At 45.3% G+C, this 23,199-nt stretch overlaps 1 protein-coding gene and 2 long non-coding RNA genes across 3 annotated transcripts; 1 reads left to right on the top strand and 2 right to left on the bottom strand.

Moving 5' to 3' along the window:
* Positions 1-1,040: 1,040 nt before the first annotated feature.
* LOC139047778 (uncharacterized) lies at positions 1,041-5,876 on the bottom strand. The gene is made up of 4 exons (XR_011507375.1): positions 5,604-5,876; positions 5,366-5,534; positions 2,965-3,197; positions 1,041-1,193 (listed from the first exon to the last, which is right to left on the bottom strand). It is a non-coding gene; the product is annotated as an uncharacterized lncRNA (long non-coding RNA).
* Positions 5,877-9,666: 3,790 nt separating this feature from the next.
* On the bottom strand, positions 9,667-11,282 carry LOC139047370 (uncharacterized). Its single transcript, XR_011507131.1, has 3 exons — positions 11,067-11,282; positions 10,118-10,229; positions 9,667-9,935 (listed from the first exon to the last, which is right to left on the bottom strand). It is a non-coding gene; the product is annotated as an uncharacterized lncRNA (long non-coding RNA).
* A 364-nt stretch (positions 11,283-11,646) lies between these two features.
* Zip102B (Zinc/iron regulated transporter-related protein 102B) lies at positions 11,647-22,960 on the top strand. Its single transcript, XM_070521844.1, has 7 exons — positions 11,647-12,089; positions 12,301-12,406; positions 13,739-13,978; positions 15,729-15,806; positions 16,746-16,831; positions 19,447-19,581; positions 21,522-22,960. Exons 1-7 carry the CDS (start codon positions 11,994-11,996, stop codon positions 21,771-21,773), a joined length of 993 nt encoding a protein of 330 aa, XP_070377945.1. The 5' UTR covers positions 11,647-11,993; the 3' UTR covers positions 21,774-22,960.
* The last annotated feature ends 239 nt before the right edge of the window (positions 22,961-23,199 follow it).

Genomic DNA, 23,199 nt, shown 5'->3' with positions numbered 1-23,199 from the left:
GACCTATCTGATTTGTTGCAAGTTGCATGGCCATATTATTGTTTTAATTTTTTGCTATTCCCTTTTACTGTGATGTCACCACTGCAGCAGCTCAATGGCTGTGGCTTTTCATTCCAGGTCGCAAAGCTGCACCCAGGTAGAGGCAGATTCCAAAAATGCTTGTGTACTTAAGTATAGCTGCACATTACAGAAGCCGAGGCCCTCAACAATCATCCGTAGCCCACGAGTTCCTTATATTTTATTGGGATTGAAGAGCAACGTTTGTGCTATATCCCTCTATTTCAGACGAAATAATGTGCATGCAAAATTATATCTTCATTACTTTACACCATAGTACCAATATCTGTCGTGCGTTGATTTTTGATGTCTTTGCATTTGCTATAGCAAGGATTTTTAAACATCAGCCACAAAATAAAAAATAAATGGTCAAAGAACCAAGAAATGGTGTGTCGCAGCTCCCTTCTTTTTTTAATTGGCGGCAAGTTTTGCACTCGTTGTGTACTTCAAAACAAGTGTTACCTTCCTGCTTTGGAACTTTGTGGTTTTGTTCTGCCAGCTGCTTGACCAAAACAAGCAAAATGTACTTCGGATATTCCACAATTCTGTATGCATTTGGTACAATAAAATTTGTTTCAAGAATGGACAAATGCAGTGATGGTTGTATTGAAAACTGCAACATGCCGATTTTAGTTTCATGCTTCATTAATTTTCTCAGAGCCCCAAAGCATGCGAGGTTTGAAAATATATCATGCGACGAAGTGCTGGCCTGCCATGACATTAGTGCACTCGGTCTAGAGAACTGATTGATGCTGCACATACATTGAACATGGTGGCCATGACCATCCCTCATGAATTGGCATTCCCTGCCTAAACCACCTCACCAACACAGCCTGTTAACAGCAAGAAAGCTGACGAGGCTTCCAAGAATTTCTATGCACTATTAGTATCGCCCTACTGAAATTACTCCATTTGTTTGCTGACAATTGTCTTGACGAAAGTGGAAGCCGAATCGGTTGTGTTCAATCAGTTTTATTTACATACAACCTATTATAATGTGGACCTTTCTTCGCCTCTTCAACTGTTCCACAGCTGCTGCTGCCATCTTGCATGCCACATCGAGGAGGGGGGGGGGGGGGGGGGGGGCAATGTACATGGCAGGAGCATGGGCGGATTTTCCAAGGAACTCTGGAAAGCTGTAATCAAATTGCGGGCAAAGTTTAAAAAGTCTTAAATACAAAAAGGGTGAAGAGTGTTGTAACCTTGTACATGTTGATCACACCACATGTTTCAGCTGCAGCTGTAAGTGCCTTGTATCAACCAAGCTACAGTTCTTGCAATAATCCACTTTGCGATACTCGGTATGAATTGATAAGACTAGCTGCTATTCTAGTGGTTGTGCAGGCCACAAGGGAACAGTGCCTGGCCTTTGTGCTCGTATGTGTAAATTTCTCTCTTTCGGTCTCGCCCAAGCCACACCAAAATGTTATCCACAAGTGTCGTGCCAAAAAGGCCTGGCAACATCTTGTATTAAGCCGTTTGACCCATTTTATTGCACTGATGCACACGGTGCAACCAAATGTAGGAAATGACATCGCCTAGGTGATTAGTAAATTACCCTTCTAAAATACCACAAGAGCAACTTTGCTGTGGCAAGAGCCTTAGCAAAAACATGAGACACACAAATATGAAGGAAAAGCGACACCTTCAAGTTCCCGCACCAACTCACCGTGACAAGCACAGATATTGACAGTGTCTGCTTGAGCTTAGTTATTTGGAGATACATGCAGTTGAATGCTTTTACGAGCATTGAGATGCCCCACTATGCTAGCTTGCCTTTTATGGCTATAGAAAGTTGTATACTGCCACAAGTCTGCCTATTCCGATTAGAATCTATATTGAAGCTGCTTTGAGCAACAGGTGGTATTCTATTTCAGCGCTAATGATACATTGAGAGTAGTGTGCCTGGAAGGAATAGACAAAAGCATTGCAGAAGCTGCAGTACTTTGTGCTCGCTGAATGATCACACGAGAAGGTAAAGATGCCATCAGAAAGCATCTTTCGTATGGAGTCTCTTTAAAAGAAAAACACTTCAACTAGACATGGTGACAGTTGTGGGCAAACTAAAAATATAATGATAGTTCAAGGTGTGGTATGGCATGTTTATGCTATTTCTAAAAAAAATAAACACGGCAAGTGTGTCCATGCCAACAATTGACACAGGATGTGCAGATGCAAAACTGCAATACAGCACCACGCCGTCAAAACGACAGTATGCAAGTGGTGGTCCAGCATCAAAACTTCAATCTCCCTACACTGCAACACTGGGTGGCCAGCAGGCACTGCTCTGTCGGGCACAGGACGTGGCAGCAACTATTTCTCCTAAGGATTCAATAAACGGATTTCTCTACCTCACCCGCCATGCGATGCGCCGTGTGAGGGAATGACAGTGCCACTACTCTCACAGGATATGGATGGTGCACAACACCACCTTGAGCATCGGAGCGCACGTCTGTCTGTGAGCTCTTTGTACTATAAACACAAGTGGTGCATGCAAGGTAACATTTAACACATCACTGCCAAATGCCATCAACGAACAGAAGCAGCAAAGAAAGCTGCTTACATAATTTTCAGTGTGTCGGAACTGCATATTTTTTACATCCTGTCTGCATGCCGCATTGTTCACTGCTAAAAAGTGCATAGTTGCATGGTACTTTTTTTCGATTTTGTGCACTTTCTTTTGTCCTGAAAAAATAACCACATAAAAATAAAGCAGATGTTTCTCAATGAGCTGTAAGTACTAAAGTTGCTCAAAAGGGTAGTTTACTGAATTGATTGCATTTGAGTACTGCAGGCCTAGTTTCTTTCGGTCTTTCTCTTTTAAAGCCTCGGCACAAGTTAGCTGAAACACCCTGTATACTGGACAGCTTGCCTGGCTGCCCGCACCGCCGAGGTGGAGTATCTTACGTTTTTGTGGTGCACTTGTCGCCGTCTCGTGGCACCGGTCGTCCATCCTTATCGCGCACACGCCAGCGTCGTCTGGTGTTCCAATTGGCTGCAGCAAAGCGGACAGCTCTGGCGGGCAGGAAAAAAAGTGGTCCACAAGCGATCGGGCTTGCTGCCTCGTTTAACGCCTGCTTTTATCCGCCTGGCCAAGAGCTTTGCCCGGTTTAGCCGCTCCGTCTTCAGTGTGAACGTGCCTTTAGAGTAAAAAATCAACAGCTTACGCTTCCACATTTTTTGCTTGGTAGCTACATTCAATTTGCTTGCTCCTCGTCTTTTAGATGTCTAGGCTCCTCACATTTTAACGTGGCTGAATAGTGCACAAATCAGAAACTAGAGTTTCTGTGGCCTAGCCTTCTCACACTTGCAAGGATACCATCCAAAATTGACCTATTTTTCTTATGGGGTGCCCACTGATTATGACGATGCTGACATCGAAGGATCTCGAGTGGTTCTCTAGCATTTTGGTGACAAACGGAATACAGTAAATGCCGAGCTACAACTGACTTGATATCTGTCAGCACCAATGAACGCAGTAAGTATTCTCACTAAATTGAGAATACAGCCCAACAGCAGATGGACACCAGTGGTTTGAATCCCCCGTGTTGGCAAATTTAACTGGCTGAAATCAAGCATTTAAAAGACGCACTTAGTTCCATCCCTTCAATCTGTGAGCATAATGAAGATCAAAGGTCAGGTTATGTGGCTGCAGCACCTTCTGTTCATGCAGCATACCTTGTGTGCAAGCCACATCTATTTACAACAGAAACAGCGCTTTCCACCCGTGAGCTAATGTTCGGTGTTAAAATATGGTAGAATTTTTTATCCAGCCAACGCGTGCACGCTGAAATCCAAGTGGTACAGCCAATATGTGCCTGTTTAATCACTGCAATGCATTGAGACACTTCCGACAACGCACGGCTGTACCAGAAAAGGTTTTAATTTTTTTCACTAATGCCATGTACTTACGAACTTTTATGAATGTACCTGCAGCTTTCGCAGGCTTCTCGAGCGTAAAGTAGCCTGTGTGTTATTGCTATTCAGCCGGAGTGCAATAGGAGCCAGTCAAATGAGTAAAACATGAAGTCAATGTGCACACAAAGACTACATGTACCCTTGCATGACTTCGTGCCACAGGTAGCCAACAGCTTCCAATTCACAGTTCTTGTAATATGCTTGTGGCAGCCATCTACAGTGATCTATTTGATTTAACGGGGATGTGTATGTTGGCTGAAAAAGAGAAAATATGCTAGGAAATATATTAACACCGATGGATGCAATATATCCTTTCCGGTAGAGTTTTGCACAGAAAAGTTAGCAGATTCCATGCATATGTGAAAATCGGTTATAAGTGAAGCCTTTGTAATGTTCAGTAAAATGCAACCACTCGTTTACTTCTATAACTCTGCACACAATGCATGTCCTGGTCTCATTTAGTTCATTTTTGTCCATACTCGGTTGCTTTCGATGCTGACTTTCCGACTTCTCTGTGGCTGACTTCTTAAATTTCCTGTTGTATACTTAATTTCTTGCCTCTTGTTCTACGTGTCTACCCAGTGGTACATGTTGAGCTGCACTTAACAGGTAACCAAGTTGCCATTTGGACACATGCCAAGCAGCACATATCCAGTGCCATACACAGTGACCAATATTGGCAGGACTGCAGCAGCCACCACCCACTGAGCAAGGAAGAGGCAAAGCGGGTTTCGTTTTAAGAACCGCTCATTAAAGTTATTCAATCAATCAATCAAAAATATGTAGCAGCTTGCATATGTAGGAATGCGATTTATTCGCGATGCTAATAATTTGATCACCTGTTTTGGTAGCTGTGGGCACGAGAAATTTAGACACCTAACCGCACCAAAATTCAGCTATTATGAAAACGCGGAATTTCGATCAAAAGAGTCGATTTGCCGCTGTGGTGGTTTGAAGGACGGCGACAGAATAAACCAAACATTGTAGAAAGGGAAGTAAACAATCTGCGCAACCGCTCTATCGCATGTTTGACAAAGAAATTGACGAAAAAATGTGCTTAACGTGATTCAGAAACATGTCTACACAGGAACGTTCAATGGTAGAAATTACACTTCACCGCTACAGAGTAGCGAAGTTGCCCTGAATAGTGGGACCAATATTTTCCGACCGCCCAACAAAGGGTGAAGTGCGCACAGTATGTACGGCAACACTTGCTTTGTTCACCGCAGTAATGCCACCCTGTGATGGAGACAACTACGACAAACGGTCCGCATTTCTTCAGCAGCGAGCAGCGAGAAAAAGTGAAACATTTTTTTACCGAGTCAGAAATAAGCCAAGCGTGTTCCTGACGGTATGTAACGGCATGCCTCTGGAAAAAAGGGGTCCATACCTCGGGGTTCAAATTCCGCAGACACGGCATGCGCTTCAGAGTAGCCGTCAATTTGCGGTTGAGCAAGCGACGTTTTTGCATTTTCTGTTCCGCATCAGCATCTTCTAGCCAGCGAGAGAGCACCTTGAAAACCAGCACGACGGGCGCCGTCTCGCTGAACAATCAAGGCCTAAAATTTAAAAGAAAACACAACTATTCGCGCTTATTGTTTCAAATTTTGTGATTTCAGTAGACTTACCTTGATGTTGTTGCATATTTCTTGTAGATCCATGTTGCTTTCACGGTCATTTCCGCCAACATAAAGAACGGCGAAATCGACATGCTCGAAGCGCATCGTGGAGACAGCCCACGCCAGCCACACTGAATTGTAGCCAGCAAAACTGAATGTGCAGTCTTTAATAGACTCAATTAGGCGCAGGCGCGACCTATTAAAGAATTTAATCTGACTCGCCGACAATGACGCCGCGCAAGGACGGCATGACTGAACACGATCCAGCGAGGCATAGAATAAAGAACAACTTTAGAGAAGGGGAACTGTACCTTTGGCAGTGGTTCGAAAATAAGCAGCGGCAGCGCATGGAACTAACTTTCGGGGACGCCAGATGACGTTGCTCAATCCGAAAGCGGAAGTGCAAACTTTTTTTTTTTAGCGCAAAATTCAATATGGCCGTTTTTTGCCGGTCGCGTACGCTGGTACGTGCCGTGCTTGCCCTGCAGGCTATGCGGCATGCCTCAATGCCTTCGCTGCCGCTTAGCTGGTGCGTTCTAATTGCCAAGAGCCTCTACTGACGCCCATACAAACAAGCCACAAGTGAGTGAACAGAACGCGCGACTTTATTGGCAGAAGACAAGCAGTGTACATCCTCGTGCAATAGCAGAAATAAAATTTGCATGTCGAGATACGCTGGAATCATTGACGCGAGCTCGTAAACGGCTCACCGTCGTCGTCGCACGTGGTGGTCAGGTTAACGAGCAAGAACCAGCAGCGGAAACATATTGGACAGAGTGTGCCACTTATTTGCAGCGACAGTCGCCGTTAAAAATGCCCAAATTGCATTGCGAAGCAATCGGGAGACGCAGGCATCTGCTGCCGCAGCCTACACAGCGACATGGGCTACCCCAGATTTTAGCCGTTCACTCCTTTCCAACCTGCACGTTTCTTTTCTTTCGGGGGCCGCTAATGTGTGGCTCACACTTGGTGTCTCACATTGTCTCGCTATGGACAAGTCGCTTTCGTGGGCATCGCCTCCATCAGCTACTTTTGCGGGCCTTTCCACCCATGTAGCTATCAACTTCATACGCATCGGACTATGTAAGCACGTATGCTGGTCTCCGTTCATGCCTAATCGCGGCCGAGAAAGGCCAGAGGCACAATATGCCCATTGCTGCAGCAAGAAAGCGCGAACGGGGAGCACGAATCACGGTGCATGAAAATTGGGAGTCTATGTCGCTGTGCAGGCTGCAGGAGCGAATGCTTACTTCGAGAGACTGCTTCCCAGTGCAACCGACCAGGCCGCAATATTCTAAAAACATAACACTGCGACCATAACCAAGTGACATAACAGCAAAATTAAACAGCAATCAGTCACCGCATGAGGTTCAGACAATACGTTATACATTGGCGACGAACTATATGGCAACAGTGAGCATTCACATACACGGGTCTCTTAGGGTACATTGAGCTGCCTACCTACAGGCGTAGTGCCCGACTTCGTCGCACGTGGTGGTCTACTAACGAGCAACAACCAGCAGCAGAAACAGATTGGACAGAGTGTCCCACCTGTTTGCGGCGACAGTCGCTGTTAAAGATGAGCAATTTGCAGTGCAAAGCAGTCGGGTGACGCAGGCATCTGCTGCCGCAGCCTACACAGTGACATGGACTACCCATCATTTTAGCATTGACACCTTTCCAGCCTGCATGTTTCTTTCTTTTGGAGGCCGCTAATGTGTGGCTCACACTTGGTGTCCCACATTGTCTCAATATGGACAAGTCGCTTTCGTATGGCATCACCTTCATCAGCCACTTTTGCGGGCCTTTCCACCCAACTTCATACAGGTCCGACCATGTAAGCACTTATGCTGGTCTCCGTTCATGCCTAATCGCGGCCGAGAAAGGCCAGAGGCACAATTTGCCCATGGCTGCAGCAGGAAAGGGTGAATGGGGAGCACGAATCACGGTGTGCGTAAATTGGGAGTCTATGTCGCTGTGCAGACTGCAGGATCAAATTCTTACTTCGAGAGGCTGCTTCCCAGTTCAACCGACCAGGCCGCAATATTCGAAAAACATAACACTGCGACCATAATCAAGTGACATAACAGCAAAATTAAACAGCAATCAGTCACCGCATGAGGTTCAGACAATACATCATACATTGGCGACGAACCATATGGCAACAGTGAGCATTCACATACACGGGTCTCTTAGGGTACATTGAGCTGCCTACCTACAGGCGTAGTGCCCGACTTCGTCGCACGTGGTGGTCTACTAACGAGCAACAACCAGCAGCAGAAACAGATTGGACAGAGTGTCCCACCTGTTTGCGGCGACAGTCGCTGTTAAAGATGAGCAACTTGCAGTGCAAAGCAGTCGGGTGACGCAGGCATCTGCTGCCGCAGCCTACACAGCGACATGGACTACCCATCATTTTAGCATTGACTCCTTTCCAGCCTGCATGTTTCTTTTCTTTTGGAGGCCGCTAATGTGTGGCTCACACTTGGTGTCCCACATTGTCTCAATATGGACAAGTCGCTTTCGTGGGCATCACCTTCATCGGCCACTTTTGCGGGCCTTTCCACCCAACTTCATACACGTCCGACCATGTAAGCACTTATGCTGGTCTCCGTTCATGCCTAATCGCGGCCGAGAAAGGCCAGAGGCACAATTTGCCCATGGCTGCAGCAGGAAAGGGTGAACGGGGAGCACGAATCACGGTGTGCGTAAATTGGGAGTCTATGTCGCTGTGCAGACTGCAGGATCAAATTCTTACTTCGAGAGGCTGCTTCCCAGTGCAACCGACCAGGCAGCAATATTCGAAAAACATAAAACTGCGACCGTAACCAAGTGACATAACAGCAAAATTAAACGGCAATCAGTCACCGCTTGAGGTTGACAATACATTATACATTGGCTACGTACCATCTTACAGGCATAATGCTTGCCTTTGTCACATGTGGTGGTCTGGTAACGAGCGACAACCTGCGGTACAAACAGATTGGACAGAGCCTTGCACCTGTTTGAACCAACAGTTGCCGTTGAAGATGAGCAACTTCCATTGCGAAGCAATCAGGTGACGCAGGCATCTGCTGCCGCAACCAACACAGCAACATGGACTACCCGGCATTTTAGCGTTAACTCCTTTCCAACCTGCACATTTATTTTCTTTCGGGGGCCGCTATGTGTGGCTCACACTTTGTGTCCCACTTTGTCGCAATGTGGACAAGTCGCTTTTGTGGGCATCACCTTCGGCAGCCATTCTTGCGGGCCTTTCCACCCATACGGCTATCAACTTCATACACTTCGAACCATGTAAGCACATATGCTGGTCTCCGTTTTGAGCAAATCATGGCCGAGGTAGGCCACAAGCACAATTTGCCCATGGCTGCAGCAGGCCAGAACGAACGGGGCGCACCAGTTACGGTGTGTGTATACTGGGAGTCTATGTCGCTTTGCGGACTGCAGGAGCAAATGCTTACCTCGAGGGACTGCTTACCAATGCAACTGACCAGGCCCCCACATCTGTAACACAGTTACCACAACCAAGTGTGGCAGCAAAACCAGATTCTGCAATCAATCACTTCACTGTAGCTTGCACAAAGACCCAGGCTATCAAGGAAGAGGAGCAATCATCAACGAGACTAGGAATATGGAAAATGAGAAAGCTTGCATTCAAGAGAGAAGCCACTCTGCTCTGCAAGCATTGAAGGCTAAAAACACCAAGAAAAGTAAAATGGTGCATAGCACATGTGCATAGGTTAATGCAAGACGCATGCCGATGCTGCATCAGCTATTTCAGGAGAGTAATTGCGCATGACAACATACACTAGAAGATACTGCTACAGATATGTTAGGCTGCTAGACAGTGACTGGTATTAAGTATCAGCGAAATATCCAAATATAAAGGTTGACCTTTATATTTGGATGAGGATGAATAACCTCTAACAAAAATGGGCAATGAGAAAGCTTGCATTTATAGAAGAAAAATTACACTTCGCACAAACGGAATTAACATGGCTTGGAAGCTGATTAAGGACGAACTGATGAAACTCAATCTTTTGGCCAGCGTCGTCCGTGCTTGGTCAGATGTTGCAGGTGCATCTGAAGACGAAGAATTTCTAGAAAGTCCTTTTTGAGTTACTTGGATGACTCAGCCAAATGTCCGTGCTGGTGGAATGGTGGCTGAAGCTCTTTGCAGTCTTAACACAGTCCTTTGCAGACTTGATATCTCATCCATATTCTTGTGCATGTGCTTCTTTGTTCTTGGTGTAAAAGCCTTGCAAATTCGGCTCCAGCCCCTTCCTGTTGGTGCAGATAGGAGCTCCTGTGATGACCAAGATGTGCTTGGCATAGACTCTGTTGGGGCAAAACGGTGACACGTGAGATATAGCACAGATTAGCCAAATTTATGTGGGTTTTATATGTTCGAACCAATTATACTGAACCATATATATGAACAAACATTCATATCTGCTGCAAACGGCAAGCCAATACAGCATAGATCAAACATATTTATTTCTGAACCATATGTTGTTTACCTTGTAGCAGTAGCCAATGTCCACACAATGACCTTGTCGTAGCAGGCAGCAGCTTCTGTTTAGTGCGTGGAGTGTGTTGCTTTATACTGGTGCCGTCCTCATTACTGCATGTCTGGAACAGAAATTTTGACTGAATCAGAAATTGAAAAAGCAAAGTTTTGCAATATGAAATGCAAAAAGGTGTGACATATATGTTGTAATGATTTGCGACTACAGAACACATGCAAATGTACACTGTCTATTCTAGGGTGCTTAAGCAGCATGTTAAATAAATATTGCTATTGCCCATAAAATTGATGTCTGCCTAACTACAATGCATGTCAACAGCGCAAGTACTATTAAGATCACAAATGAGAACATTTGTGGGTTCATTTATGCTCTAGAAGTGATCACACTGCTAGTTACTCAAGCAAATGCATGAAAGTCATGAAGCTATTAGAACTGATGCATTATTTTTCTCCACGAACGTGACGCACCGCTTCACTACTGCAAAAATAAATGCCCTACGGTAAACCAATCTGAACAGCAAGAACATTTGGAACCAACAAGTACGAAATATGGGTATCATGCTTGCAACTGTTTAATACATTAAATTCTGTACTTTCACTTCATTTTACCAAAGGATTATTCGGTTTTGTGGACGACAGACGTTGCCGGCCGACTCGAAAAAAAGTTTAATCTGTATATTGATAAGGCTACTCAGTCACCTACAACCACGGCTACAATAACATGAAAAATGAGACGCGCGTTCCGATATCGCTCTTTCTTTCCTGGTTGTGTGTGTAAACCAAACGACAGCCTCGCAAGTAAAGGTTTATTTAGGAAACAGCAACTGAGATCCTCACTGCCCATATGTAATGCAAGATCTAGTTCGTTAACTTGTGCCCGCCTGGAAGGTAATGAGACAGATATTATATAACGATTGAAGCAGCGGTGTTAAACGACTCACCGTTATTGCCGTTGTCAGCCGCAGCAAAATCCAGCTCCCGTTTCGATGCAGACCTGTTCCGAATGGCTCACGACCGAAACCCAACTGCCGGGCTTACATGTCCGCTTGCAAACACGTAACTTCACCCCAAGTTACATAGAAGCGCAAGAAACTAGTTTTAGAAACAAAGAAGCAACCAGTCTTGAGTGTACGAACGAATGAATCCGTGCCGCCGTGCACTCGGAAATACCGGTAAAAATTTTAAATCCAGGCCAGAGGTCACGTGAAAGATCGATGATGCTGAACGCTATTTGCGTTCATAATGGCGAAGAAACAATAAACTTACTAACAAAGAGTACAATATCTAATTAGCAATGATAATTTTGCCCTGTTTTTATGTAAAAGAAAATGCTTCGGTAATTGTAAGAGAAAGTTTGTAAGATAAAATTGCGCTTATTACGACGCCTCTACCGGGAAATGTTGGAACTAACGAACGAATCCCGAGGTGATCCTACTAGGTCGGCTTTGTTAGCAGCGGCGCGCGGTCGATTTTTTCGCCCTCTGTGGCCATTAGTTGAACTTGAGAGTGTACGGGGCCTGAGCGAGGCGTAACAAGACCACGCGAACGAACCTACGTGAGCCGGCAGAAACCACAGGGATTTAGTGATTTAGCAGCAGCACCTAGCAGCGTCTTTCCCTAGGCGTACAAGTACCTATCTGGGGGCAGGGAGTACGGCACTGGCTCACGTCACATCCGGTTTGCCTCTAAACCGGGTACAGCCGGCCTGCGGGGATACGCTTCTGACGAAACGTATGTTGCCGATAGCGCAGGGGAGACGATTGAATCGCGGTCTCCGCAGACCCGTAATTATTTGCGTGCGCGATCCCAAAATGCTAGCTTCCGCTTGCCGCGTCTGTTGATCGAAGGTTCCACACTCGACGACTGCGATGGCGGACTTTGTTATGTTACTAGCGCTGGCTGGCGCGATGTTCGTTGGCAGCTACATGAGTGGTATGGTTCCGTTGTCGGTTCCTCTGACAGAGGTATGTACGTGTTTTTTTCTGTTTGATCGCACCGCTTTAGCGAGCGGGCAGTGACTCTTTTAGCATTTGAACTTTTCGTGTGCTGCTTCCTGAGGGCAGAACGAGGTTTTGAGCTGTACCGACGCCGGGGTAGCGAAATCTGTCCGGCTGCTGGCGAGCCCGCGAACACCTGCTAATCTCCGATCGGTTTGTTGCTGTTTCCTCCACGCAGGCTCGACTACACTTGGTCTCTGTGTTCGGCGCCGGGCTACTAGTGGGCACGGCGCTTAGTGTCATCATCCCCGAAGGCATCAGCACCTTATACCTAACGGAGATCAGTGAGTACGACCTTGGACTGCGTGGCTTGTCGCAAGAGGGAACGCTTTCGGATGTAAATCGTATGCCGTCGTCGTCTGCTACGGGCCACTGTCTTGGAATGAAACGATGTGAACACGATTGTGTAATGCCACCGCCAGAAGGACGACGGTGCGCTTCACTTTTGGCGCCTGCCTGTCTTTTGTAATATAACGCTATAGCTGTTGAAGCGCCGGAGCTGCCAAGCAGAATAGTAACGCGCTACCTGCACAAAGGTGGTAAAAAAAAAAAAAAAAGTTGTAGTAGGTTGTTCTTGATAAGCGTTCTTGAATTAGCTTCATCTATTACTTCTGTAGTCCGGATGAGTTTAGTAAATTTTAGTGTTGCAAAAGAGGCTCAGAGCACGCATGCCCGTGATCTCAATTTTTTTTTTTTCGGTCCCGTAATTTTCTTATGCTGTTTTTGAACTGCACTGTTACAGTTGTTCACGACGATTATGGTTGTTGTTGCGTATGGCTACAGTGGTCAAATTCATTCATTGAATGCATCCATATGTCGCAAAAAAAAAAAAATCACTTCATGTGGTGCTTCAGTAATGCCTTCAAAAGTCATTCCCCCCACCCCTTTATTTTTAAGTATTCATGCTTATATTAGTTCATTGAAAGTGAATGACCAAATTAGATATCTTTGCGAAATCTTGCTATCTTCAGAAACTTGAGATGTTTTCTAGGCATTTGTATTGTCTAATGACTTTTTGACTTTCTCAGATACTCTAAGGAACCAGCGCAGGACAGGAGGAACTACGGTAGTTTTTATGGGCAACTGAAATATTTTAACGCTGTCTAGAGAATGCGGGAAAATGACAGAACATTTTTAACAACAGGTGCGTGCCTGTATCGAATTGGGCACGTCATTGCGAATGCCCAGTGAATTCAGCTGAACTCTATCCACAGGCAAGTTACACCTTTGAGTAGTAATTCCCAAGATATCCGGCATCAATACACTATGGTGTGAGACAGCAGTGCACTGTTTTTCAGGGATATACAAAAGTTTATGGAAAAAATAAGACAGACCAAAAAGGTAATTGGAAAGTGTGATGCATTACCCGGTCAGCCATTCCACCCTACTTTCAGCTTTATAAGTGTAAGGCAGCATTAAAGCTAGCTCCAACAGTGATAACCTGACTTTATTATCCACAGTGAAGCTGGCTTAGTCTCGTAATAAAGTTTCTTTGCTGCCTACACTGCCTTGCTGCTGGAGTGCCCTGTAATGACCAGTCGAAAGACAGCCTTTTAAGAGTCATGTGACTGGAAACAAACAGCGCTTGATCATCTGCAAAAATGGCCTCCGTGCAGGGGAGCTTGTGCATGATGGCGATGCGCATGGTGGTCAAAAGCCCGGTGATGCCACCCTGAGCGCCGCCAGCGGAGTGAGCCACGGCCACTTGCACGACGACCTCCACGGCAAGCTTGAAGCGATGGACCCGCGGAACTTAGTGGGCATCACTTTGGTGCTGGGCTTCCTCTTCATGCTGCTTGTCGACCAGCTCATCACCCAGCACGGGCACCACAAGGCTCTAGCAATGGCTGTTAGTGGTGCGTTGTTTTGGACAAGTTAATTTTCATGTCCTGTCTAGGCATGCTATCACGAGCCCTCTTGCAGTGGCTCTGTAACTGTGGTGCTCTGCTGCTGAGCGTGATGTCGCGAGTTTGACATGTGACGACGGCAGCGGCATTTGGATAGGGGCGGAGCTTAACATGCTCGTGTAACTGAGCGTGGAGTTTGCATTCAGGAACCCTGGATAATAAAGATTAATTTGGAGCCCAACAATGCAGTCAGCCTCTGTAATCTGCAGGAGTGCGTTAAGAGACGGGAAGAGAGGCGGTGTGGATCAGAGCTAGCGGGGATAGCCAATATTCTAGTTCAACATTAGGAGAAAAAAAAAAAAGAATGGGGCTGGGCAGGCCATCTAATGCTTAGGGCAGATAACCGGTGGGCCATTCGAGTTAAAGAATGGGTGCCAAGGGAAGGGAAGAGTAGTCAAGGACGGCATAAAATTGGGCGGGGTGATGAAATTAGGAAATTTGCAGGCAGAAGTTGTAATCGGCTTGCTCAAGACAGGGGTAATCGGAGATTGCTGAGAGAGGCCTTTGTCTTGCAGTGCTCATAAAGGCTGATGGTGATGATGAATGCAGTGTCTCCCATCACTCAAATCACACAAAAAAATTTCACTGTCTCAACAAGTTTGCTGCCGTTAAAATGGTAATGGCCGACCAGCCAGCCCACCATAGCTGCTGACTCTTATCAGGCATTGTGCCACCATGGACCGTGAAACACAAGGAGGTCAGGGCTAGTTAAATACGTATTCCCTCCCTTGCAGTGAAGGAAGGTATGTACAGTGCGAAGCAGTAAATGAGATGGCCTCTCTGTTGTCCTGCTCACTTTGCTCTCTACGCCCTTGTTACAAAACAATAACACCACAGTACGCAAAACCAATGAATGTCCAATGTTCATACTGGTCTATAGTCTACCAATGTCGGACCAACATTGGACCTGCTTTTTAAGTGTTCTTTAGATTCCTGTTCTTGCCACTTTGTGCAACAGTGTGATTTCAGCTTGTGGGCTTAGTTTGAGGCCAGGGCCACCTTTTGTACCTAGATACGCCACAATGTAAAATGACACTTTAGTTGCTGTAATTAAGAGTTGTTCTCCCTTATGCTTTACAAAATTATGCAAAATATTTGTGCTATCTAGAGTCATGTGCAGAATATAAATTTTATCTGGTTTAGACATTTTGAGAGGTGTTAACAGAGTGACCATATTTTTGTTTCCTCAATCATCGTCGATTTCTGCGTAAGAAATTGCATAGCCTCGATAAGCATATGCCTTTGACAGTCACAATGTTCAATATTTTTAGAAGTAAGCTGCAGACCACATTTAGATGGTGTGCAGTTTGCCTTAATCTTAAGCACGACAGCAATTTCATAACTACCTCTGAGAACTGAAGATCACGGGCCCCATGTTGCTTTTCTTTGTTGAACTGCACAGCGACCACAATGGAAGTAGTATTGGACCACTTCAATTAGGATCAAACATTTGAAGGACAAGATGACCACTTATTTTTTTCTTGTCGATGTGGCAGTTTTGTTTTACTGGCAGATGTGGCTTAGTGCCTTCTGGTACAGAAAAATTTGGAAGCCTGCTTACTTACCTGTGCTTGAAAAGTGTGCGGTGCTAGGTTACAATCCTGCACATTCCTCACATCCTTCTTTTTCTTTTTTTTCTCTCTTTATTTTGTAACTTCTTGTTGCGAAATAAATCAGCTTTCTTCTTTCTCCTCTGCAGACCCTGAAAGCACAAATTCCGTGCACACGCAGGGACGCAGCTTCACAGCCACCCTGGGTTTAGTGGTCCACGCTGCCGGTTAGTAGATGTCACCACATGTGACTTCCATCCTGCTTGTCCATTCGGTACAGTCACACCATGATATAACGAATTATGAAATAGTAAAATGAAGCAAACTGAAAATTTTTCTTGCCGATATCAACATGTAACGAATGTATACTTCTAACAAATATAGCATAAAAGGGAAATATTTTCCTGCCAGATGAAACTTCATCGTAAGGAGGTTCGATTGTACTACTTGTACATTGCCACAATATTTTGGCTAGAACTCTTGGACACTGCTATCTTAGTCTCTTATTCTAAGGCCGTCATAGCTACTTCTGTGTACCAATCCAAATGCCAAGGTGCCAAGATGCTATGTCATGCAGCCCATTGCTTAATGTCTCCCTTTGCTTAAAGGGGGAGTTTGCGCTCATGCATGCTCTTGTGTACGTATATTTGCATGCACATATGTATGTGTGTGTGTATGACCGCCTGGCGAGGGGGAGGGTTGGGGGCCGTACCCCCATAATATTTAGTGGGTAGCCTTGCTGACCCACCGCTCCACGTGCGCCCCTGACTTTTAAGCCCTGATACGCACAGCTTGACAATTGCTCAGTTTGAATGTCTGAATTTCAGCAGTGTGGCTGAACAAGTGCTGACACCTTGTCATCATGCATCCATGGTTATCTGTCAAGTTTAGGGGGAGGGGCACATGCTCACTATTTCATGGTATGTTCTCCCAACAACTGTTGCTGCACTCAGTTCATATGGGCTTATTAGTAGATCGCCTTTGATTTAACAGGCATGAAGACGTGGCTGTAGAATGCACATTAGGTGTTTTATTATGGGTGCCTTCTGTTCAACAAGGTGACAAGATTTAGTTTTTTCTACATCTTAGCACTGCAAAATCTCTTGTGGTCTCGGCACATTGCATGCAACAGGAAAAACGTTCACTTCCCACAATTTTGCTTCCAGCTGATGGCGTGGCACTTGGAGCTGCGGCGACAACATCTAACCTCGACACTGAGGCAGTCGTCTTCCTGGCCATAATGCTTCATAAGGTGAGAATATTTGTGCGATTCTTGTAGTACACGTTGCTCATCCTTGAAGTGCCCTTCACCAAGCCACACAGCAAACTTCGGCCTTATGCTGGAAGTTGTTACATGTCCTCTGGGAAATGTTCTGCCACAAAATGTTTTTAAATCGGTTCATTAACAGCCGACATAGAAATATTTCAGTGCCGCAAACCCATGATTTTAGGAGGCGAGTTTCACTGCAAACATGAGACGCTTCCTCCACTTATCCCCCGCCTCACAAAAAGCTCAGCACTGAAGATGCCGTAGCTCTCCAACTTATACAGACCAACACATTTCCAAACCTACACAGATACAGTAAAATGTTCCCACATACATATCGCGGCATCTGCCCCTGGTGCGGCGACACACGCCCTACACTCTTTCACATCTCTCGGGGGTGCGAGGGCAAACCTCAACACTTAAAGACGCCTAGCACGTCATTTGAGTGGTGGGAGGTACAGCTGACCGGCGATACCCTGGCGGGACAAGAAGCTCTCGTCCAGCAAGTACGTCGAGCAGCCACGGCCAGTGGTGTCCTGGAATGAGAACCCCACCCACTCGACCTCAAGAGCAACCACCTCGGTGGTCCGAATAAATGTTTTTTTCTCTCTCTCTCCTCCACTTGCCCCGTCTAGCATCTGCAAGGGAAATTCTTTTCCTGCGTTCTCGACCTCGAGGATTACGTGACGCATACGTCACGGGCCCCGCCTTAATTTTGTTTTTCTCCTTGCTTTTTTGCGGCACGGCGCACTTATGCTGATGGCGTCACACGCAAACTGTTTTGATTGTCTCGTTTCGCGCAGTGCACGATTTTGTGCGCTGTGCCGGAAAACACCTGACCAGCGGTATAAGTCTGTGCTACATGAATACTGAGGCAGACACAAGGGGATCACAGAGCATGATCCCGTGCTGGAACGTGGTAGAAAATGACATGGTTTCGGTGTTTGTGCACGCGACTGCACGACGTGGGAATGAGCAGACGAAACGGTAGTACATCTCTCTTGCTTCGGTGCAAAGTAAAACAAAAACATGCAGACATTCGGTTTGTGTGTTTTTTAATTTCTCTAAGCTTTAACTTGTCTACTCTAGCAACATTTACACACACAACAGATATTGCCTTGAATCATCAATTCTCGAAGTCACGTGTCACCACGAATGACGTCACAGCACGAACACGTGTACCTAGGCGCACTAGCACGTATACATCATCCTCCGGCTTTGGAGCACGGCGGCTGCGAGAAGGAAAAACGGCGTTCGGTGTGAAATTTCAGATCTTTACGTGGTGCGTAGCAATGTAATACTTTGCAGACACGATCGTTGTCGTGCATTGTATGCTCTGCGTTCGTCAGCTCAAAATGGCCAGACCTGGTGAGGGGCCCTTTAAGGGCCAGGGCTATGAAGCTCACATTGAACATCAATTTACATCTGTTTCACATGCCATCAATGTGGTGTGTCTTGTAGAGTGGTGGGAGAATTGCCTATAGTTGACTTAATGGTTGAATACGTAAAGGGACCATGAGATCGTTGTCTGGCTCTTCTCAGTTGACCGTTGTACAAGGTCCGATATGATTATATAAATAAATAAAGGGGGGTGGGGTCAATGTTCCTAGGGTGCGTTTAACTAGGAATTTCAGTTTAAGATTGCTGCCTCTAAGCTCCATACATCGATAGCAACTACCATATTGGCATGGCCTGTGTGACATCTTTTACTTTCTCTTTTTGTTATCACACTTTCTACCTTATTTGTTGTCATTGCTGTTACATTACTTGATGATATTGTATTGATCCACCTGAATTGCATGTAATCTTGTATTAGTTGAGTGTATTTATATCCGCTCCTGTTAGGGCCTACTGATAACCTGCAGTATTCTCTACATAAAAAATAAAATAAATGCAAAGTATGTGGCCACCATCATCTCATCTACTCTGGAATATTCCGAAGTTGTGTGCATGCCATGTCAGATTCTCCTTAGTTTGCGTGGTCTTGCACCAAACGACACAGCAGGAATGTCACCGTTGCATTGTGCCCACAGTGTCAACACCCTGCCCCTTGGGCTGACTGCCATTATATACACTAAAGCAAAAATGAAACTGCATATATATTGTTCAGATTGACCACACAGAATGCACTTAATTTCATCACCCATCAGTGTTGCCAGACTGCTGTACGCTTCAACTGCAATATAAGAACTTTCAAATACGAAAATGCTACAGTATCGCATGTGTTGAATTTTCGCCAGCTGTGGGACACATACGGTTTAACATGCAGTGCATAATTCATGCTGGAAAATTAGGTGTCATGGCCGCTTCAAAAGGGCCCCGTAGGTCACTGTCATCATCACCATATATTTAGTTGTCTCCCAAAGGCCTCCCCGAAATATCCCTGGTAAGCCCTTTCCTGCTAACCATATGTGTATGTCTTCTATGTGGCTTGCTATTAGGCCAACTTCTAGTGCGCACACGACGACGAAAATGGGTTAACGTTGATTGCTGCTCTAGAAGAAGTATAATCTTACGTATGACAATGGGGTGAATAACAATCTTTCACAGTTGTTATGTGGTGCACTGCAAGTTTTTGTGTCTGCTTCTTTTATATACAGGCACCGGCAGCGTTCGCCTTGGTGTCCTTCCTCATGCACGAGGCTGTGGAGCGCCCCACGATTCGCAAGCACTTGCTCATTTTCTCGCTGGCAGCACCGTTACTAGCCATCATAACCTTCCTCACCATAAACAGAGTGAGAATCCGTTTTGTTTCTTCCGTGCACGATCCGTAAGTAGCCAAGCGCAGTATGCACCACAGCCAATGTTAGCACCTAATGGGCATGACGTGGATGACGAGGACGCAAGGAAAGGAAACATAAAACGTCACCCTGTCTTTGTTTCCTCATTTCATGTGCTAGTTTTCCACACTACGCCCACTTGTTTTTATGAACTTGTGCAAGCCGCTGCACTCGTCGGCAGTTTTTTTAACAGTTGAACCCAGTTATGGTGAACATTATTTCGCAAAGAGCAATTGTTGTACGAGCACTTTGTTGTTTGATAGTTATAGAGCCACACCAAAATAGTTTAATGAACCCAGATACAATGAATTCAGCTCTATATTGAACACACAGAACTTATTGAGCAACGTTTACACAAAATAACTATCTTAAAACTAATTGTACATGCAGGTATTGAACTTCGAGTGCCTACAGCTTGCGTCATAGAACTGCCTGTAGTGGCTTTCTTTTTTTTTTCCCACTCTTGCTTTCCAAGCATTCCTTTTTATATTTTAGATCATGTGCCTGAGCATTTTTGACAGCATGTTTGAACATAACCAGGTACAGTGTAACACACTGTGTAACCCAACAGAGCTATAGATCCTCTCTGGTTGCTGTGTTTGGTTTAAACGTGCTGCTGAGACACTCGGGTCGGCACAAAGTGTTTCAGTACTGTCGAGCAGCTTTTCTCTATTGTGTGCAATGAACTCATCATAAATCTTCATAAATATTTGTTATATGCAAGTCCAGATATATAGAATCACTTTATAATATCGAGCCAGTTCATTATAACCGGGTCTGACTGAGTGTGTTTGATGGTATAAGTTTGATTGCATTGTCGAGTGAGCAGTGTCTTTCAGTCACTTCCTGCTCAGCTAGCACATCAACTGGAGTCGATGAAGGGCATTTGCTGCCTGTCCTTTTGCATGCCGTGAAATGTTTTAACACTATGCAGTCACTATCTGGATCACGCATATGAACAGCTTCCAACTAGCTAGCAAGGATTGCGAGCTAATGTTTTAGGAGTACTTTCAAATGTGTCGTCATTAATAATGGAACAAAGAAGTGCCTCACAACTGTCCATAAAAACTTGCCTTCAAAACTTAAATGGCCAGCAATAATGTCATCAAGGCACAGGAAGTAACCTCGCTGGTAACACCTGCACTTATCACAAGGTAATGCAAGTATCAAGGGTCATAAGTTGACATTTGTACTTGTAACAGTGCATCACAGAATTTGAAACAGGAAGGAGATCAAGTGCGCCTATACAGACCAGGATGCGTGCAGCAACAGAAAAGTAATGCGAGAACTTTTGCACAAACTACAAAGCAGTTTGTTTGCAGTTTGTGCAACTGCGGAGAACTGCTGCTTGTAATTCTTCATCTATTTTCTTTTTATGTTCCAATTTGTGCTTCAAGAGGTGCTGTTGAGGTGGCGCATTTGGCAGGGGTTTTCTTTTTCTCTTCCTCTATATTCTTCACTACCACAGTCCTCTTATTGCTTTTTGTTGTCTTGAAATGATATTTCTGCACAACTCTGCCAACATGCAGTCATTTGTATTTTGCAAACAGATTCTTTGGCCTTAAGAGTCATTAGATTGGGACACGAACTGCCGCCAGTTTCATTGTATGACATTAGACAGTATTTATACCATGATCTGCCTCTGTATCACCAGTCGGTACTTAATAAAGCTGCCACACCAACCCGCAGGGCTTGCGTTTAGGCTACGTTAGGCCAGGTGGCAGCGTGTCTCACACATTTTCGAAATTGCTCACATCACAATCTGCATTATGCCCGATCCACCACATTGCCCTGAATTGGGCAAGCCACAATATCTGTCGTACAGCCATCACCGGAAAATAAGTGCCTCTCATTACTGGCAGAGATAACAACATGACCGCGCTGTTGTGTTCCAGGGTGCCCCCCAGTCCATCGCGTCTCAGAACGCCACGGGAGTGGCACTGCTCTTCAGCGCCGGCACGTTCCTCTACGTCGCCACGGTGCACGTGCTTCCCGAACTGGTGGTGCGCCATAGCACGCACCAGGCGGACAACAGAGGACGCATGAACACTCCGCCGAACGAGGGCTTCACCAGGACCGACGTGCTAGCCATCGTTGTCGGCACACTTTTGCCCATGATCCTCACGGTCGGACACCACGGTCACTAGTCGTCACAAGCTAGTCGTCTTGCCGTCGTAGTGCGACTTGTGCTCAACAAAGTGACTTCGACTGCTGGTCTGTGAAAGTGGCAGAGGAAAAAGAAAAAACTGCTTCCAACTAAGCAGCCGATCTCTGCAATTTTTTGATCCGCGGTTGTTGCTGACAAACAACTTTTGAAGGCTGGCTGGAATTTTTTAAAACTATTTTTTATGGTCGCCAAGGACGTCTCGTTCCTCGCTAATTGTTCGAGTTGTGCGCAATTTCACGAGTGCGGTACACTGGCAAGACGTCGAACATGTGAAAGAAAGCGCATGGATTTCCACGTCAATGCCAATTCGCCGAGGGATGACGGGTTTCTGCATCGACATCGTCATTCGATCTTCACGATATGCCGCTTGTAATTAGACAATTGTGCATTTTTGCAAGAACGTGTTTCCCAGTTCTTGTCCTTTTCCGGAGTGCTTGGACGCCCAGTCATGGCTGTACATTCCGTTCAAGCGATACGTGGCCATGGGCCCAACCGTCGCACTTTCCACGTTATTTCTTGATTGTCTATGTTCTCGTGATGATGCCTGTATTTTGTTTTTTTTTCTTTCTTGTACTGACTCACATTGGAATGTGCATAAAATGGCAAGCCATTGTGACAGTAAAACACGCTTATTTGTTGATAATTTGTTGCAGCATTTACAAAAAAAAGATGGTTGCTCATCATAACAAAGTATTCGTTATTTGGCATCGCTCCGTCCCGTGTTTTTTGAATGACACGGTGTATGTGTGAATCACCCCACGGCAGCTACGTTTTGTTTCATTACTGCTTAAGCCGTTTGATGTGGGATGACTTTTTCTTCCCACAACATTGTTTACTAGGACGTGCCCTCATGTTTAAAAGACATATTTTACAATGCAAAGCGATATAGATCCAAAGCTTCCTTTGTTTAAAACCAGAAATAAATGTACAAATCGTGAAGTATTCCTCTTTTTGTATTACTGCCTTACCTACACAGGTGTCCTGTACTGCCACTATGCCCAAATCTCTTTATAGACAAACCGAATTTTGATGTAGGATGTTGCAAAAGAACTTGATTACTCATGTGAAAAGGAATTGTTTCTGACAAACAGTTTTCTTGTCCATAGCCTTTTTCCGTTGTGGTTAGTATGACACAACCAATTTGATTAAAACAATTTTCGTTTTGGTGTTGTGCGTTTTTTGTGTTCACAACTAGCAGGAAGTAGCGAACGGGAACTGAAACTCTATGTCCCCATTATACCGGGGTTTGCAGCACAGCTATGCATGTGGTCTTGGAAGGAAGCTGTAGAGGGTAACGTTCATCTGCTGCGCTGTTCGCACCGTTGCCGTGGTGGTTTTCAACTCGGTGCAAAGGTACCGATACATTTTGGTGTATCTGGGACACTATTACAATCCATCTCACTTTG

Source organism: Dermacentor albipictus, chromosome 7 (genome assembly GCF_038994185.2).
Source record: "Dermacentor albipictus isolate Rhodes 1998 colony chromosome 7, USDA_Dalb.pri_finalv2, whole genome shotgun sequence".
Taxonomy (NCBI): domain Eukaryota; kingdom Metazoa; phylum Arthropoda; class Arachnida; order Ixodida; family Ixodidae; genus Dermacentor; species Dermacentor albipictus.
Note: the sequence above shows the minus strand (reverse complement) of the source record. Positions and strands in the feature narration are given on the sequence as shown.